The sequence below is a fragment of the Hemiscyllium ocellatum genome, chromosome 6, assembly GCF_020745735.1.
Source record: "Hemiscyllium ocellatum isolate sHemOce1 chromosome 6, sHemOce1.pat.X.cur, whole genome shotgun sequence".
NCBI lineage: Eukaryota > Metazoa > Chordata > Chondrichthyes > Orectolobiformes > Hemiscylliidae > Hemiscyllium > Hemiscyllium ocellatum.
Genome location: NC_083406.1, coordinates 112,207,224 through 112,226,928, shown reverse-complemented (window position 1 = coordinate 112,226,928; position 19,705 = coordinate 112,207,224). Strand labels below are relative to the sequence as shown.

General features: G+C 41.5%; 1 protein-coding gene across 1 annotated transcript in view; it reads left to right on the top strand.

The window, feature by feature from the left end:
- Positions 1-19,705, top strand: part of dhrsx (dehydrogenase/reductase (SDR family) X-linked) — a 285,105-nt gene that overhangs the window by 216,097 nt on the left and 49,303 nt on the right. Inside the window, exon 5 of the mRNA XM_060826870.1 lies at positions 8,427-8,634. Within this exon, the coding sequence (XP_060682853.1) occupies positions 8,427-8,634 (208 nt within the window). The remainder of the gene's footprint in view (positions 1-8,426; positions 8,635-19,705) is intronic.

The following is a 19,705-nucleotide window of genomic DNA, read 5'->3' as shown; positions in this document are numbered from 1 at the left end:
GAGAGAGACATGTTAAAAATGTCATCAACACATTTAGCAGAGCATAATTCATAAAATTGAAAATTATTTACCCTGTGGTAATTAGGTCATCCTCTTCTCAGAGAATCTGGTTCTTTGGGTTATCATCATCTCAGCTTTCTGATTTTTTGTATCCTCCCTTTTTTTCACCATTTATAGTTTTTCTTTAATTAATAAACCATGGCCCTTAAGTAATGGAGTCCACCAGGGCTTTGATAAGCAAATATCTTATCACATGGAACAGAAGATATTCTGAGTATAAGGCTTATTATTTGGGGTTGTCATAGAGTCATAGAGATGTACAGCATGGAAACAGGGCCTTTGGTCCAACCCGTCCATGCCGACCATATATCCCAACCAATCTAGTCCCACCTGCCAGCACCCGGCCCATATCCCTCCAAACCCTTCCTATTCATATACCCATCCAAATGCCTTTTAAATGTTGCAATTGTACCAGCCTCCATCACTTGTGGAAATCTAAAATAGAAATGTAAGCGCTCGATATCCTGAATGGGAGAGAAGTAACTGTGGAGGGAGAAATCAAGTCAATGTTTCATGTTACATCAGGTGCAGAAGAAGTTGGAGATAGAATCTGTTCTAAGCAAGATCAAAGTGAAAATGAAAGGAAGTAGTGGAAAGTTCAATAGGTAATATTTAAAATAAGGTGGAAAATAGTTAAGATTAAATGGCAAATGCAATAATGACAGCAGTGGAATCTGAGAGTGCTGAAAAACACAAATTTTGCAAAAGTGTCCAACTTTCAGTAGTTAGCACTGGCTCAGTCGTTAGCACTACTGCCTCACAGCCCCAAGAATCCAAATTTGATTCCATTCTTGGGTGACAGTTTACGTGGAGTTTGCATATTCTCCCCTTGTCCGTATGGGTTTCTTCTGGGTGCTTTGGTTTCCTTCCACAGTGTAAAGATGTGCAGGTTAGGGTGAATTAGCCATGGGGAATATGAGGATTCAGGGATAGGGTGTAGGTTTGTTCGCTGAGCTGTAGGTTTGATATCCAGACGTTTCATTACCTGGCTAGGTAACATCATCAGTGGTGACCTCCAAGTGAAGCGAAGCTGTTGTCTCCTGCTTTCTGTTTATATGTTTGTCCTGAATGGGATTCCTGGGACCCCAGGAGAAACATATAAATAGAAAGCCGGAGACAATAGCTTCGCTTCACTTGGAGGTCGCCACTGATTATGTTACCTAGCCAGGTAATGAAACATCTGGATATCAAACCTACAGCTCAGCGAGCAAACCTACACCCTAAACCTCAACCTGAGCTACAAACCTTCACAAACCTTGCAAAAATACAGGGATAGGGTGGGGGCTGTGTCTGTGTGAGATACTTTTCGCCGGGTTGGTATCAATTTGATGGGCTTCCTTAATGCAGGAATTCTACAAAAGGTGCCAACATTCGCCTGTCATGCAGTTTGAATGTTACTTTCTCTTTACTTTGTGATTTTTTTTTACAAATTGACCTGGTGAGCACATGACCAAAAACATCAAAAACGTATCTTTTTCGAACAATAATCAAGTTTTGTGTTGCCAAACGATTATTGGAACAACACAATCATTAAATATAACTTTAAGTTAGGGCAATGATAATGTTTTGAAGGGATTCAACTTGTTGTATTAGGATATAAAAGACTGTTCCTAGAGGGAACTAACCTGTTGTTCATTGCTAAATCCAACAAAGTTAAACAGTAATGTAGACAAATTGTTAAGTCAAGCTTGAACTCTCACGAGAGACTCCCACATAACCCAGATGTAATGTAACTAGCTGTTAAGTACTTCTTAATAAACCCATTCTGTTTATCCAGACCGAGCCTCTCTGCTGCCAAAGTCATTGTCTGGGTATCCCTCTCCGCTTGGTATCTGAGACTGATATTAATCAGAAGGAACCTGTCCAAAGCATCTCAGATGTTACCAGCAGACACAGCCACAACACTGAACAGAACTCAAGCCTATTAGATATCTAACATTTTCCAGTCTAATAAAAGGTCATTGACCTGAAATATTAACTTTACTACTCTCTCCCTGTTGTGCATTTCTGTTTTTTCTCTCTTGACCTAAAATTTCTGTTAGCAGTAGGAAATTAATCAGTTACTTTAAAACTATATTACATTTGCTAAGTGATCTGGAGATACAGTAAAATGTAATTTTGTCATCCCCAGAGCATTGAATTCCATTAGATTTCCTCGGAAGAGCTGAATGACTCAGAACATTGCTATCACAAAAAACATGTATTTAAATAGCACTTTTAACATGACAAAATGTTCTAAGATCTTTCACTGGGTGGACATAAAGCTGAGCCACAGAAGGTGATATTAGAGGGGGGAATGGCCAAAAGCTTGGTTAAAGTGATAGATTTTAAGTTGTGTGTTAAAGACGATGAAGAATTAGTAAAGGGCTGGATTAGGGAAGCAATTCCAGAGCTTTGGCAACTGAGGATACAATGATTAAAAGCAGCAATGTTGTCAATTATGACAGATTATGCTAATGATTGAGAGTAGACTGACAGGAGAGCAATTGGTTTGTCTGGATTTCTCCTGCACATACCCAGGCAATTTTCTACATTGTCAGGTAGATTTTATGCTGTGCAAAGAGAAAGAGAGAGAGAGAGAGAGAGAGAATGAAGACTATGTCACCCTTCAGTTGACTCCCATGCAGTTGGTTGAGAATTGCCTGGGGACTTCTCGGTTTATGTGAGGACGTAGTTGTCACCAGTACTGTCTGTTTGCCAGTCCTGCACAACACTGGCTGAGACAATGCTCCTTTGTCTGATCAATTCTATCTTCTACGAGACGGATCGATAATTCTTTGTTTATTTCAATTTAGTTGGCAGCAGTATTGACTTCAGATAATCACCTGACCAGTTTTGAGTTGGACAGTCTTTGATTAGAAAGAAAAGATAGAAACACTGGCATTTCTGTAACATCCTCACGTTCCCAGGGTGTCCAAAACCACATTACAGCAATCAAATAATCTTCAACATGTACACGCAATGCATCAGGAACCAGACCCTGGTAGCTATATTTTGTGGGACGATCGAACCAATAAACCTGACAACTCAGCAGACCTGGTCCTTTGAGAGAGCTGTCCGTCCTGCATACTTTCATTTTGGGAAGGGGGTGGTTGCAGAGTTCTGAGAGTGGGGTTGGGGAGGAGGTCAGGCGAGTGTGTAATAGATATGGACTTTGCTCCTCTGGAGAAAGCAGTTAGCAGAAGGCTTTTTTCGAATTCATTCATGGGATTTGGGCATCACTTGCCCTGCTAGTAATTTTTTGCCTATCCCTAATTGCCTAGAGGGCAGTTAAGAGTCAGCCACATTTGTGGGCGGCAAGGCGGCACAGTGGTTAGCACTGCTGCCTCACAGCACCAGAGACCCGGGTTCATTTCCCGCCTCAGGCAACTGGCTGTGTGGAGTTTGCACGTTCTCCTCGTGTCTGCGTGGGTTTCCTCCGGGTGCTCCGGTTTCCTCCCACAGTCCAAAGATGTGCGGGTCAGGTGAATTGGCCATGCTAAATTGCCCGTAGTGTTAGGTAAAGGGTAAATGTAGGGGTATGGGTGGGTTGCGCTTCGGCGGGTCAGTGTGGACTTGTTGGGCCGAAGGGCCTGTTTCCACACTGTAAGTCTAATCTAATCAGACCAGGGAATAACAGAACGTTTCCTTGCCTGGATGTTGTAGAATCAGATGGCTTCACTATAATCCACAAAAATCCAATTCACGACAATCAACAGTGGGTCACAGAGTTGAGATTACACCAGTTTTTTTTCTTTTTTTTTCAATTTTCATTCTAGATATTTATTGGGTTCAAGTTGTAGAATCTGCCATGGTGGGATTCCAGCCCACATCCTCAGAATGTCAGCCTGGGGTTCTGGATTACCACTTGAGTGAAAGTCTTTCTGCTTGTAAATGAAGTCCATGTTGGCTCATCTTAGTGGAAAAGCTAAGCCTAAAATTTTGTGTCTGAGAAAGGTTTTGGATTTACAACAGCATTAAATAAAGGAGTGGATTGCAACTCAGCCACTCCTGAACTATACCATCTCCTAGAAAAGTCAAAAGTATAAACAAAATGCTGGATCCATTTCCTAGAAAAGTTCAGGGAATTCCCCTCTCCACCCATAAACCAAACCAGCTCAACAGTCATGGCTATTGATGACACATCACAACCACAAGGAACTAGCAACTTCATGAATAGAAACTTCCTATTCTATCCAACCTTCCAAGCAACCTTCTGATCACTTCACACTTATCGTGTCCATGCAATTTGTTCCAGGCTATACAATATCTGTGAATTAACAAATATTTCCACATCTAATGTCATAGCCCAAACCCAATCATCCCTATCCAGTTCCAATAATGTTTAACTAGACCCATCCTAATGTATATTATTCTGAAATAAAAAATCCTGTGGATTTCCTCGAAAGAACGCTAATTCTTGGAGCCTATACTTGCAAATTGGAGATCTGAGTGAGATTTGTTCTCCGTTGGTACTCAATCTCCGAATCTTGACCAGAATCTTAATATTGTTTGCCATATGCTGGAATCAAAAAGTGGGGAATGAAGTTAATTTTGGGCAGTGGTGTGAAGGAAATAGTATCAAATCAGCACCTCATTTCACAATAGGAGAGCCAACTTGTCTACTTGGCTATCCTATTAATAACGGAACAGTGATCTATGATGCTCTAATATCACTGACATAAATTGAGGATTGATTAATGGCAGGGAAAGAAGAAGCAGGACTTAATGGATTATTCTCAGTGTGTCAGGCTGTTATCAGTGGGATACTGTAAGAAAGTGTTAGGGCCATAGCCATTCACAGTCTGTAGAAAGAACTGACGATGCCATGGCTTTAAGAGGTGTGTTTTGTGCTGGTTTCTTTCAGAGAGAGATTTGGGGACTGGTGATGAGCAGTCAATGAGAAGATAAACTTGTAAAACCTTGGATTTGTTTTAGAAAGCTGGTACAATAGAAGCAGCCTGCATGGGTGTGGTCAAGCTCCCATCCATAGAATCAGGAATTTTAGGTTTAGCTTTCAGCACTTGCCGTTGCTCTTAGATTAGATTACTTACAGTGTAGAAATAGGCCCTTCGGCCCAACAAGTTCACACCGACCTGCCGAAGCTCAACCCACCCAGACCCATTCCCCTATATTTACCCCTTCACCTAACACTACGGGCAAATTAGCATGGCCAATTCACCTAACCTGCACATTTTTGGACGGTGGAAGGAAACCGGAGTACCCAGAAGAAACCCACGCAGACATGGGGAGAATGTGCAAACTCATTGTTTCCCTCTTTCAATTGCAGCCATAAGCTGAGGGTTTTCTGCCTACTGTGGAAGGTACATGCGAAACAATCCGTGTTCTGAATTTCCCAAGGGTGTGTTCATGGGATCTTACTACATTGGGACAGTTAATTAGTAACAGTTGCTGTATCTATTGCTCTGTTAAATTTTCCAGTAGAGTTAAGTTATTCCAAGTTCCTCTTTCCTTTGTTGTACTTTTAACTATAGTGTTTGAATAACTTGTGTTATACTTAACGTCGAGTAGTTTGACCGATTGAATTACATCTGGAACACAGCACCTCAAATTTACCTTTATAATAAGAAAAAGTTAAGGTCCAGGCTACCTTCTTAATATATTTTGAGTGGGTCTAGTCCATAATAATGATTAGATTAGATTAGACTTACAGTGTGGAAACAGGCCCTTCGGCCCAACAAGTCCACACCGACCCGCCGAAGCGCAACCCACCCATACCCCTACATTTACCCCCTACCTAACACTACGGGCAATTTAGCTTGGCCAATTCACCTGACCTGCACATCTTTGTGACTGTGGGAGGAAACCGGAGCACCCGGAGGAAACCCACGCAGACACGGGGAGAACGTGCAAACTCCACACAGTCAGTCGCCTGAGTCGGGAATTGAACCCGGGTCTACAGGCGCTGTGAGGCAGCAGTGCTAACCACTGTGCCACCGTGCCGCCCAACGTTTTCACTTAGAGGGTGATACGTGTATGGAATGAGCTGCCAGAGGAAGTGTGGAAGTTGGTAAAAGGCATCTGGATGGGTATATGAATAGGAAGGGTTTGGAGGGATATGGGCCAGGTGCTGGGCCTGGACTGGGTTGGGAGATCTGGTCAGCATGGACAAGTTGGACCAAAGGTTTTATTTCCATGCTGCACATCTCTATGATCTAGATATAGGAATCAAATATAATATTTCTAGGTTTGTATATGGCACAAAACTAGTTGAGACTTTAAATTTTGAGGAACATATTCAAGTAGTTTTAGACAATTAGTGCACTGCGGGTAGGGTATAAAATGAACAACTATGAAGTTGTCCACCTTGGTCCAGAGGAATAACAGAATTTTTCTTAAATGGTCTGAGGTTGGGAATTTTCTTGTCCAAAGTGATCTGGGTTGGACATTGGTTAGGCCACTTCTGGAATATTGATACAAATCTGGTCTCCTTCCTGTGGAAAGGATGTTGTGAAACTTGAAAGGGTTCGGAAAAGATTTACAAGGATGTTGCCGGGATTGGAGGATTTGAGAGGGCTACTGTAAGAAAGTGTTAGGGAGAGGTTGGATAGACTGGGGCTGTTTTCCCTGGAGTGTTGGAGGCTGACGGGTGACCTTATAGAGGTTTATAAAGTCATGAGAGCATGGATAAGATAAATTGACAAAGTATTTTCCCTGGGATGGGGAAGTCCAGAACTAGAGGGTATGGGTTTAGGATAAGAGGGGAAAAATATAAAAGAGATCTAAGAGGCAACGTTTTCACTTAGAGGGTGATACGTGTATGGAATGAGCTGCCAGAGGAAGTGTGGAAGTTGGTAAAAGGCATCTGGATGGGTATATGAATAGGAAGGGTTTGGAGGGATATGGGCCAGGTGCTGGGCCTGGACTGGGTTGGGAGATCTGGTCAGCATGGACAAGTTGGACCAAAGGTTTCATTTCCATGCTGCACATCTCTATGACTCTATGATTTAGAATTAGAATCCCAACAGTGTGGAAATAGGCCCTTCAGCCCAACAAGTCCACACCAACCCTCCGAAGAGTAACCCATCCAGACCCATTTCCCTACCCTATATTTACCCCTGACTAAAGCACCTAGCCTTTACATCCCTGAACACCTGACCTGCACATCTTTGGATTGTGGGAGGAAACCAGAGCACTCGGAAAAACCCATACAGACATGGGGAGAATGTGCAAACTGCACACAGACAGTCGCCCGAGGCTGGAATCGAACCTTGGTCCCTGGCACTGTGAGGCAGCAGTGCTAACCACTGAGTCACCATGCCACCCTGATGAGTACCTAAAAGCTAGTGGCAGGTTCAACGATCAATAAGGAAGGCAAATACTGGAGTAACTTGGTCTTTATCACAAGGGAATTTGAGTTCAGAAGCAAATAAGTCTTTGCTGCAGTTGGATAGAGCCTTGGTGAGCCTGCACCTGGAGTATCATGTACAGATTTGGCGTCCTTATCTAAGGAAGGATATACTTGCCGTAAAGGGCTAGAGAGGATTAGCTCAGTTGACTGATCCCTAGTTTGCAATGCAGAGTGACACTAAAAGCACAAATTCAATTCCTGACAAACTGAGGTCACCATATTCTCTAGAGTTTTGAAAAATGAGAGATGATCTCATTGAAACATAGAAAATACTTAGAGGGTATGACAGGCTGCATGTAGATATGATGTTTCCCCTGGCTGTTAAGTCTAGAACCAGGACCTATAATCTCAGAATGAGGGAGATGAGGTAGAATTTGTTCATTCTGAAGATGGTGAATCTTTAGAATTCTCTCCCCCATATCACTGTGGAGCTCAAACATTGAGCATGTTCAAGGCAGAAATCAATGGATTTGTGGATACCAATGACAGCAGAGAATATAGGGAAAGTGTGAGTAAGGGACATTGAGATGAATGATTTAATGGAATGGCAGTGCAGGCTTGATGGGGGTGAATGGCCTTTTCCTGTTCCCATATCACTTACCCTGGGAGAAGGAACAAAAAACAAATCAATAAGGGAATTAATATTCTCGGGAAATTCCTCTCCTCTCAACTGTCTTTCCCGCTATTTGTTATTTCCTCTGTCCAAACTTACAAAGTCCACGTGTAACAGCAACCTCCAGAGCTGGAATCAATGCTGCGAGTGGTGTCAGCACATTGAGCTCTGGGCGTGGACCCTCCAAGTGGATTCTAGGAGCTTAGAGGGAATATTGTCCTGAACCTCATCATGCACAAATGACCTCCATGATGGAACTTGTCCAGTGGTCTGAGCCACTCCTCTGTTACCCACCTGCCACCCCTACCCCAAATCCACAGCCCGGTTTTCATGAATGGACCAAACATGACATTCTTTTGATTGTTTATTTGTCACTCAAAATGTTTCCACTTATGATTTCAGCGGCAGTGATGCTGGTGCCTCAGAGAAACACTGCGGACGGATTTGAAGAGCACTTTGGTGTGAACTACCTTGGACACTTCTTGCTGACCCATCTTCTTCTGGATACCCTGAAGCATTCGGGGAGCCATGACCATAGTGCTCGAATTGTCACCCTTTCTTCGGCTACCCATTATATTGGCGAGCTAAACTTCAACGACTTGCAAAGCAGGTATGACTATAATGCATTTGTACTTTCAGCTTCCTGCTGAATGGGTTAATTTGGAATATACTTCCGTGGATAACTGAACAGGTGTGCATTTGAAACTTTAAGCTGTCTTCATAGGGAATCATTTTCTCCCAATGTGATGCTTAGTTTTTCAAAAGATTAGAACCAGGAAATCCCTTCTTTACATAAAGCACAAACAGAAATCTTTAATTTTCTCCCCTGAAAAGCTGTTGAGGAAATGGTGGTCAATTGAAAATATGAAAACTGAGATTGGTGGATTTTTGTTAGGTAAGGCTTCTAAAAGGTTACAGAAGCAAGCAGATGCAATTAAGGAATAGATTGGCTATGCTCTAATGCAATGGCAGAACAGAGGTTGAGTGGCTGACTCCCATTCCAATGTTCCTAAATGCATTTATAAAGATTTCTCACGGTCACTATTTCCAGTTGGAGGACATCTTCCCAAGTTTGCTTGAAAGAGCAAATGAAAAGAATCACGCAAAGACATTTACAAAATTGCTGCACGGGAATTCTTAATGTGACTGCGGAGGTTTTCTACCAGCGTGTTGGTTACCTGTAACAGCTCGAACAGAGCAGCTGGAACGCAGACTGGGAGACGTTTGGTGAATACAGATGAGTCAATATTTTACACTTGCTCTCACACAACAACAATGCGGTCTTTGTCACAGAGCTGCGTGCATTCTGTCTTTCATGTCCGAACAGAGAATGACTTGACAGCAAGAATGGGCGACAAAACCGAGGACATGAAAGATAAATGTTATCATTATTTTCACCCAGCCTCTGCGCTACTTACTTCTTTAATAAGGTGTAAGCTGGTCCCACTCAGGAGGTGTTTGCTCTCTTAGTGGTTGCTTTGCAAGTGTTGCCCCATAGCTCTTAGTGTATTCAAGTCACAGCGCAAATAATCAGAGTGTCATTTGTGAGCTTAAGGGAAATGCAAGTGCTTGTAGAATAACAATTCCAATCTATCTCACCGTGAATATTTATATCACAGTGAAGCAATTGCAACAGAGAAATGAATCTCCACAGCCCTGCAAAATAATAACAAAGGAACTTAAACAAAAAGGAAGAGGGCAGAGAGCTCAATATCTCCAAAGCTGTTGATTAACCAACTCAGCTTTCCCTTCTCATTTTAATCCTTTCACTCTCCAGAAACACATCAAATTACCTGGCACTTTAACTTGAACTGACCATGGTTTCTTGGTAACACATCATCTAACTGCATTGACTTTTGAGGACAATTATCCCCTCTTTGAACACTGGAATGTGATGCCCTTTCCCATCGGGTGAGCTCAGGGTCGGGAGGTCGGATCGAAGTATGCAGGACAGTGAGCCCTTCACCTTCCTGCCTCCTCCTGATTAATTCCGAGTGGGAAGGCTTCCATGTGACCGACATATCCAGAAGCCAGTTGAAGCCTCTGAGGTCTCATACTGCTGCCACTCGTGGGCTGGCACAGGTCTCACTATCTAGGAAGGCCATCTGGAAAACCCCACTGGATCTCGGCAGGGACAACCATCACTTGGTTGCCAGGCATCAGTCACATCCCAGCCCTTGCTTCCAACTCCCACTTCCTTACTTTGCCTGCAACCTCTTCTCCACAGCACACGTCCACCTATCATCAGTTCTCTGTGGGGTCCATCAGTCACCATCCTGTTAGACTGCACTGTAGAAATGGCTGTGCTGGTACCAGTGATGACTCTGATGTCACGGCTCAGCAACTCACAGTGGCAAGATTTGAATTGAATTGAACTTATTGTCACATGTACCGAGGCACAGTGAAAAGCTTTGTCTTGTGAGCAATACAGGCAGATCACAGAGTTAAGTAGCATAGATAAGTAAATAATAGGTAAAGAACGGCAAAAGCAAAAACACAGGTACAGGCGAATGTTAAGAGTTTGTTGGTCCATTCAGTATTCTAACAACAGTAGGGTAGAAACTGTTTCGAAACCATTGTTTTGTGTTCAGGTATCTGTACCTTCTCCCTGATGGTAGAGGTTGTAGAAAAACATTGCCAAGGTGGGATGGATCTTTGAGAATGCTGGCGACCTTGACAGTGGGCCTAGTAGATGGATTCTATAGATGGGAGGTTGGTCTTTGTGATTGTCCGGGCAGAGTTCACCATTCTCTATAACCATCTCAAATTTTGATTGGTACAGTTGCCATACAAGGTAGTGATACATCCAGACAGAATGCTCTCAATGACGCACCTATAAAAGTCGGCAAGGGTATTAGCCGTCATGTCAAATTTCCTCAGCTGGCTGAGGAAAAAGGAATGTTGTTGGGCCTTTGTAACCAGTGCGTCCACATGAAGAGTCCAAGAAAGCTTGTTGTGGATGACCACTCCCAGGAGCTTGACACTCTCCACTCATTCCCCCTCTGTGCTTTTAATGTGTAGAGGGCATGAGTAACATTCCGCCGAAAGTCAATAATGAGTTCCTTAGTTTTGCCAGCATTGAGAGCTAGGTTGTTCTCCATGCACCATTTTTCCAGGTCTTCCACCTCCCATCTGTGGTCTGTTGCGTCGCCATCTGAGATTTGACCGACTGTGGTGGTGTCATCAGCGAACTTGTAAATGGCATTAGTCTGGTATTTGGCAATGCAGTCATGAGTATACAGTGAGTACATTAGAGGGCTGAGTATGCACCCCTGGAGGGTTGCAGTGTTGAGTGTTAGTGATGATGAAATATTGTCCCCAATCTTCACTGATTGTGGCCTGTGGGTCAGGAAACTGAGGATCCAGTTGCAGAGAGTGGGGCTTAGATTTCTACAAAACTGTGGCCTCAGTCAGAATGGAGGTCCGACACCTCCCAGTTAAGTGACTGATTGGAATGAAATTGCCCCAAACTCATGAGGATGAATGACATGGGACTCCCACGTTCTTCACAGTGAGTGAGGCCCCTGTCACCCACATTAAATCCTGATCCTGATCTCAATATTAAAATTTTCATCCTCAGTTTCAAATCTCTCCATTGCCTCATCCCTCCCAATCTCTCTACAGTTTTCTCACTCCACAACCCTGTAAGGTGCCGGCTTCTCTCCACGCTTGGCTCCATAGACAAACCTGATTTTAAATTCTCCACCCTCGAGGGACTGGTCTTTAGCTTACTTCCAGAAATCTCTCCCTAAATGTCTGCATCTCTATTTCTTTCTTCCCCGTTAAGACTTTTCTTCTAGTCTATGTCTTTGTCTAACCTTTAAACTTATCTGTCCTGTATCCTGTTGTAGCTCGATGTCAAACCTTCTATGATAATGCTGCTGTGAAGCACTATATTCACTATACTAAAGACTCTGTATAAATGTCAACTGTTGTTGATGACTGTAATCTTGGGACCCCTATGATATAAGCCTATCAATTTGTCTTTTCTTTTATTTGTTTGTGGAATTTGGGTTAGCTGTCTGGGTCAGCATTTACTGCCCATCCCTCATTGCCAGAGGGAACTTAAGTTGACCATTGCTTTGTACCTGGAGTCCTAGGTAGAGCAGAATAAGTAAGCTTGGTAGATTTTGTTCCCACATTAGTGAATCAGCTGGATTTTTACAACAATCAGCAATGGTTACATGGTCGGCAAGAGATGAGTTTTTAATTCCAGATTTTTATTGAATTCAAATTGTACCATCTGTCATGGTAGGATTTGAACTCTCAGGCCATTAGCTTGAGGTTCTGGGTTGCTGACTGAATGACATTACTACTTTGTCACCATTACACCATCATCACAGTCAATTCCATTCCAAGTTAATGACGTCACTTTAAAATCCTGATAATACGTTCCAAATAAAGTGAACCCAACTTCATGCCAGTTTATCTGAACTACTTATATAATCACCTAGCTTTGGTACATTACTTGCAGTTTCAAATGGAAAGCATCTACTTCATTCTCATAAGCCAGTGCTTTTTCTGACAGTCAGTGGCTGCATCTGAATTCTCGACTTAAACCTCAATAAATGGTAAGGAGCAGGAGACATCTATTAAATTACTTCAGATTATAATTTAAAAGAAGATTGGCAGTTGGCATTCGTGTCTTACAAAGCTGTAAACGTGCTTCACATTCAGTATAAACCCACAGGAACAAAGCTGTTCTGATGTAGGGACTAGTTTGCACCCCTCTTGTGTATTCTGTCCCAGTATTACACGATGTAAGACAGCTGTTGTCATATTTACTGGCAGGAGTTATGCTGTGAGCTTAAAATCAGAACAAGCTTCATGTCCTTAACCCTCTGTGCTCCATTTTCACTTTAGTTCAAGAGCAAAATGCTGGGGATGGGGGTGCCTGAGATTTAACCAGAAAGTACTGGAAATACTCAGCAGCTCAGTAAGCATCTGTGGAGAGAAACAGAGTTTTGGATTGTTGACCTTTCCTCGAAACTGGGAAAGGGTTCGAGATGTAGCAGGTTTTAAGCCGCTGAAAGGAAAGGAATGCAACGAATGTATTATCTTCCTCTGGTCTCACTACTACATGTGGTACAGCATAATTATTTTATCAGGTTCCCACTATAACTAATCATATGCTTTCTTTTAATTAGACAGGTCCATCAACCAGATTGCTTTAATGAACACAAAATTATTGATCTATTATAAAATAACCATTACACGAAGATATAAAACCGGTCAACATTCTCAGTTTGGAACAATAAAATATAAATATTTATCCCTCTGAATAGCCCATGAAGCATACAACATACAACTGAACTTGGTGTAACGGGGATAGTAAATTGATTTCTTCCTGCAGAGATTTTAAAAAAAGAACTCTTGTCCAAATAATCTTAGCTCATGAAAGCGAAAAGAAGATTTGAGAAGTTCAGATAACTGTCAGTCTGTGAACTTCCCAACCCTAGGGAAGAGACCTTAGCTATTCACCTTATTTATGCCCCTCATGATTTTATAAGCCTCTATAAGGTCACCCCTCAGCCTCCTACGCTCCAGCCAGAAAAGTCCCAGCCTATCCAGCCTCTCCTTATGGCTCAAACCCACCAGTCCCGGTAATACCCTTGTAAATCTTTTCTGCACTCTTTCCAGTTCAATAACATCCTTCCTATAGCAGGGCAATCAGAATTCCAAACATATTCCAAACGTGGCCATACCAATGTCTTGCACAAACTAGCTGATTTAGGACTCCAGGTATCATACTGGGTTGTGATTCCAGCAGTTGCTTTTATCAGACAAATCCAATCCCAAATTAAAATCTGCCTTAATAGATAGCATTCTGTTGTGTTTTTGTTTTAACAGTGTGCTGTCACACCGAGAAAACTTCTATAGTACCCAAGAGTAGCTCTGTATTTTTCCCACACCCTTTCTCTAACCCTTAACTAGGTTTAAAGTAAGTGTGCCTTTGACTCCTGGACTGAAATCTCTGATTGCTTACTTCTAGAGCTATCATACATGGGGAGAATATGCAAACTCCACACAGACAGTATCCAGAGGCTGGAATTGAACCTGAGACCCTGGTGCTGTGAGGCAACAGTGCTAACCACTGAGGTTCATGCCACCAATCTTTCTGTTGTACTTTAGCAAGATAAACTATTGTACTTTAGGTCTGTTACAGGGAAATCTTTCAATAGTTTACCTTGCTAAGTTGTAGAAGTCTAGAGCAAAAAAAAACTCACGAGGCTATCACAGTAGCCCTCACAAACTATTTTAAAATAAATCACCATGGCTACAGAAATATTTGCAAGTTGAATATCAACTTCCGACACATGAAAATCCCACATGTCAGTAAATAAAACTTCAACATCCAAATGTAAAATAAATGATATTAGAAATAAGCATAGGACCTGCCCTAAGATAACTATCAAATATTTTTCTCATGGATTTGTTATCAGACAATTTCCATCAAACAGCACTCACAAGAATTTTTTTTTCACAAACAAGAGAGCTGATCTGGGCTTCTTTCTTTCACAAAGCTTCTCCCCAAATTCACCCAAACAACATCCAAAGCTTAAAAACTGGAATCTGACAGTATTAAACCCAGCAGGTAGTCTCCAGTAAACAAGCAGTTATCACAAAGCACGTGACTGCCAAGAAACATCTTGTTAAAAAAAATTAAAAATTCAATTCCATCCAGTGATCTCTTTAAAAAAAAATTATACAGGTATCCACAAGCTTTTAAGCTCAAACACAAAAATGATTAAATTTGAAGCATAACACAAGAATAAAAGGGACAGACTGTGATGGAATGAAGGCAGGAAAGATAAATAACAAAAGAGATGATAATGACAAGTCAAAGAGAACCTGTGGAGAAACAAAAGACAGTTCAGCATCATGACTAATAACAAATCCATGAGAAAAATATTTGATAGTTATCTAAGGGCAGGTCCGATGCTTATTTCTCCATATTTGCAATGGTTATGACCTAGAACAAAACTCAGTGTTTAAGTCTCAAAGATTGTAAAGCTCGTCATTGAAAGATATGGTGTTGTTGTTTGGAATTCCACTCAACTTGATTCGAACTGTGAAGGACAGTGAGGTCAGGCTGGCACTAGAACAGACAACTAACATGACAGAATGGATTATTTAATTCTGAAACTTAACCTTGTGCCCAGCTTCAAATGTAAAGGGAAAAAGAGTGAAAATAAGCAAAATAATATAAATACTTAAATGCACTAATTTGTTCCAGGGTGAAATTCAGGCTCAATGAAATAATTGGAAATTGTCACAATTGGAACAACCGCCAGTTGAAAGTACACCTCATTGTTAAGACATTGCACTTCAGAACTTGGAAGTAAGAAGACAGAAGGAATGAAGGAGTAGTAGAGTAAAATGTTACCTGACTGGAGAAATATAGAAAGTAGAAATATATCCAACAGACAAATCAAATTGTTGTCTGGAGTTGAAAGCCATTAAGAGAAACGATGATAGAGCAGGTATTGGAACCAAATCTCTAAAAAGTTGTTTTGCTTTTGTTAAATATTCTTTCAAGAGGCTCTCACTTTAGGGGTGTATATTGGTTGTCTGCAGTAAAATGAATCGGTGCATTAGAGGGGGCACACTGAGTGACTTTAGGTTAAACATTGCCGTCAAACAAAAGCAAGAAGCAAGCTCCCTTCTATTTGCTAATATGGGTCTTATGTAAAGGAAAATCCAAGTCCATGGTCAAGGTTCACATGATGCTGTCATAATTTGGAACTGATCTCACTTGAGAGGTTCAGCTAACTGGGGCAGAAAATGTGAAAATGGAACAAAGATGCTGTAGTGAGGACTCCTTTACAAACGGAGTAGAGAGAGACAGAGAGAGCATTTTGGCAAGATAGCTGTATTTTAACTGAAGGCACTTGAAATCATGACAGATTGCCTAAAATGAAAACTGTCTCATTCCTCAGCATTGATTTTTGTAAGTTTGAAATGTTACCCCTCAGGGAACTTTTGCACAGTTTCTCTTTCATAAGTATATATCATAGCCATAAACAGTACTTTCATGGTGGGCCATTGTGGTCAGCTTAACAATTGTCTTAGACAGGCAGGAGGCTGGAATAACACAGCAAGCCAGACAGCATCAGGAGGTGGAGAAGTCAATGTCTTGGGTGTAACCCTTCTTCACCCCCTGATGCTGCCTGGCTTGCTGTGTTCTTCCAGCCTCCTGCCTATTTTGGATTTCAGCATCTGTCGTCTTTTTGACTCTAACAATTGTCTTAGGCCAGGCATGCTAAACTGAAACTCAGTGTAGAATGTTGATGAACATGGACACCAATTTGCAGAGACTAATAGGACCCAATGGGAACGGAAGAAAGTCAACAATTTAATTATTGCTGTCTAACTTGACATAATTAATGCACCTGATGGTCTCTTAACTAACAGCATATGTACTCACCGTAAAGCTGGCCAATAAAATATCGATAGCAAATGCTGCCTGTCAAATGAAGGACATTCTGTTCAGAGGTTGTGGATTTACTTTCTCATTCATGACAATATTGTCAATAGTCCTCTTCAGTTTGGGAATAGAGCCAATGCAATGACATTGAAAGCAAGCTTCATGTTCAAAGACATCTCCTGATATATTGGTCGGGATTGTCTTCCATTACAGATCAGAATCAGGTTGTGAGTTGCAGAATTTTGTTCCTTTCCAGCAAAGAAACATTTTCCTCTGCTTTCCGATGCTCTACCACTTTTGTGTCACCTTGTTGGTTAGAAAAGCCTTAAGAACAAAACACAGAGGAATTTCTTCTGAGGTGGAGAATGCTACTGTGGAGATCACTGGGAAATTTACATTCCTCTCATACACTGGTTTTATGTGCTGGTGTGGGTTTTAAAACCACCTCCTTCAACAACATGGGGAAGCCTACAAAATGTGTACAATACTCTGAAAGATTAAGTGTAAAATATTACAGTTAGACACTCTGTTTAAATGTCAATGTATTTTAATAGGGTAATACATGATAAGGCTTTCCTGTGAAGGTAACTTAACCATGACATAAACCACCATTGTGTAAGTGCTGGAAAATAGGGTTGGAATACTTGGTGGTGTTGTTGCCTAGTGCCTACTCAAAAGATTAAAGGAGGTTTTTGTCAGTGAGTAGTATCAAAAATGCAGTGAGGAATGAGAGTTTTGTTCCTTTATCACAGGTTTATTTTTACACCTGGATTTAAAATATTTCTCATTGTTATTGAATGGATCATGAGAACTGTACATTATAGGGTCAGAGTGAGTGGCTATGACAAATACATTGAGCCAGCATGGGGTATCTAAAGGATTATGGAAGTGGCATGATGGAGGCATAAGTTAACCTCATGCTTCCTCAGGTTCTTTTGTCTTAAATCTGTTTCCTCTGGTAAGTGATCATTTTAATTAACCTGATCGGAAATGTTATTACGTGCCCTTGGGTCAGCCTCATGGCTCAGAGGTATGGACACTACCACTGCACCACAGGAGCCCTCAGATGACGTTTGCAGACCTGCTATTAATATTGATCAGCTCTGGCAGATATGATTAAACTCAGGGAAAAGCCTTCTAAACAGCTTACCTCTGCACTAACAGTCATCCCACTCTCCAAATCAGAGCATCAACTGCACTGCGAACCAAATCCTCTATGAAAATAAACAATCCAGGGAAAAGTCACAAAAGTCACTTTGCAGTTCAGAGGAGCAAATATTCCCAAGTCTGATTTTCCTGAATTTACAAAAAAAAACCTGGGCCATTGTGTTTCTGGGTGCACTGGATTATGTTTCATAAATGACTGTGTACTCTCAAACATCTAGATTTCTACTGGCACTATCAATTAATGATTGATTGATTATGGATTTATTTATTGTATGTGTGTCTTGTTACGAAATATAGCAAGAAGTGTTGTGTAGAAAGTGTGAATATTAAGAACTATCCAGGAAACATCAGGTCATGGTTCATTCTTTTAAAACTAATGTTTCCATTTTGCAAACATACAATATGGGAGTAGAAGTAGGCCACTCAGCCCTTCAAGCCTGTTCCATTGTATTGGTTGATCTGTTGTATTTTGAATTCCACATTCCCATCTATGTTAGATAATCTTTCACTCCCTTGCCTAACAAGAAATTAACAGGAAAAGATAGGGTAGATACAGATAACCTGTTTACCCTGGTTGGGGATTCTGGAACATGGGGACATAGTCTGAGAATTTGGGCCTGACCATTCAGGAGAGATGTTAGGAAGCCTACAAAGGGTTGTAGATGTTTGGAATTCCCATCTGCAAATGACAATGAATGTTAGATCAGTTGTTAATTTTAAATCTGAGATAGATGCATCTTTGTTAAGCAAAAGTATATCTCCAAAGGCAGGTATTTGGAGTTAGGCCACAGATAGACGATGATCTTGTAGAATAGTGGACTGTGCTCAAAAGGCTGATAGATTTACTTCTGAACCTATGTTTCTAACGATCTATCCATCTCCATATGAAATGTATTCAATGATCCTGCCTCCACCAACTGCTGAGGTAAAGAGTTCCAGCATCACACAATCCCGTGAGAGAAAATAAATTGTCCTCATCTCTGTCCTGAAATGATGACCCTAATTTTCAAACAGTGTCCCTCATCCTGGACTGACCCACAAGAGGAGACATCCAGCTTTGACAAAGGGTCAGTTAGACTCAAAACATCAGCTCTTTTCTCTCCTTACAGGTGCTGCCAGACCTGCTGAGGTTTTCCAGCATTTCCTGTTTTGGTTTCAGATTCCAGCATCCACAGTAATTTGCTTTTATTCAACATGTCAGATTTGTGCCCAGTTACTCAACCTATCTGGCTGTCATTTTCACAACATTTCCTTTCCTGTTTCCATAGACTAGGTGTACTTCCATACATTTCCCCAAGTTACAACATTCTTCATGTGACATGACCCTCTCTAACTGTCTTCACTTATCCCCACTTCACAACCTTGCCCCACCTCCTCCTTTATCTGCAGCTCCCCCCAAACCCATCCCAATTCCTGAAGAAGAGTTACATCCGAAATGTTGACTTCTGCACCTCCCGATGCTGCCTGGTATGCAGTGTTCTTCCAGCCTCCTACCTGTTTACTATAGATTGTGGTTCAGCAGATTTTTATTATGCTACTACAATTAAGGTCAACATGTCTTCCATTAACAATCACTTAGCATCATGGTCCATTGTCCCACAAAAGGAGGTCATTCAGCTCATCAAACCTATACCAATTCCTTCAGAAGGAAATCCTGTTAAACTCACCTCCCCGTTCTTTCTTCACACCCTGCAGTATTTTCTCCAGTATATATCTTTTCAAGGTTGTGATTGAATCTGTATCCAACACCATATCAAACAGCACCTTTCGCAATCCTATCTGATCATTGCATGAGACACCTTTTTTTTGCTAATTTCATCCCTGGTACTTTAGCCAGTCATTTAAAATCTGCACCTTCAGGTTGATGACTGTCTAGCCATTAAGAGGAGTTTATCTTCATGCTAAACAAAACAGAAATTTCTGGAAAAACTCAGCAGGTCTGACAGCATCTGTGGAGAGAAATCAGAGTTAACGTTTCGGGTCCGGTGACACTTCCTCAGAACTGATGGTAGGTAGGTAAATCTCTGTTTATATGCAGAAGATAGGGTGGGGGGAGAGGGTAAGGGTAAATGACTGGTGGGGATAG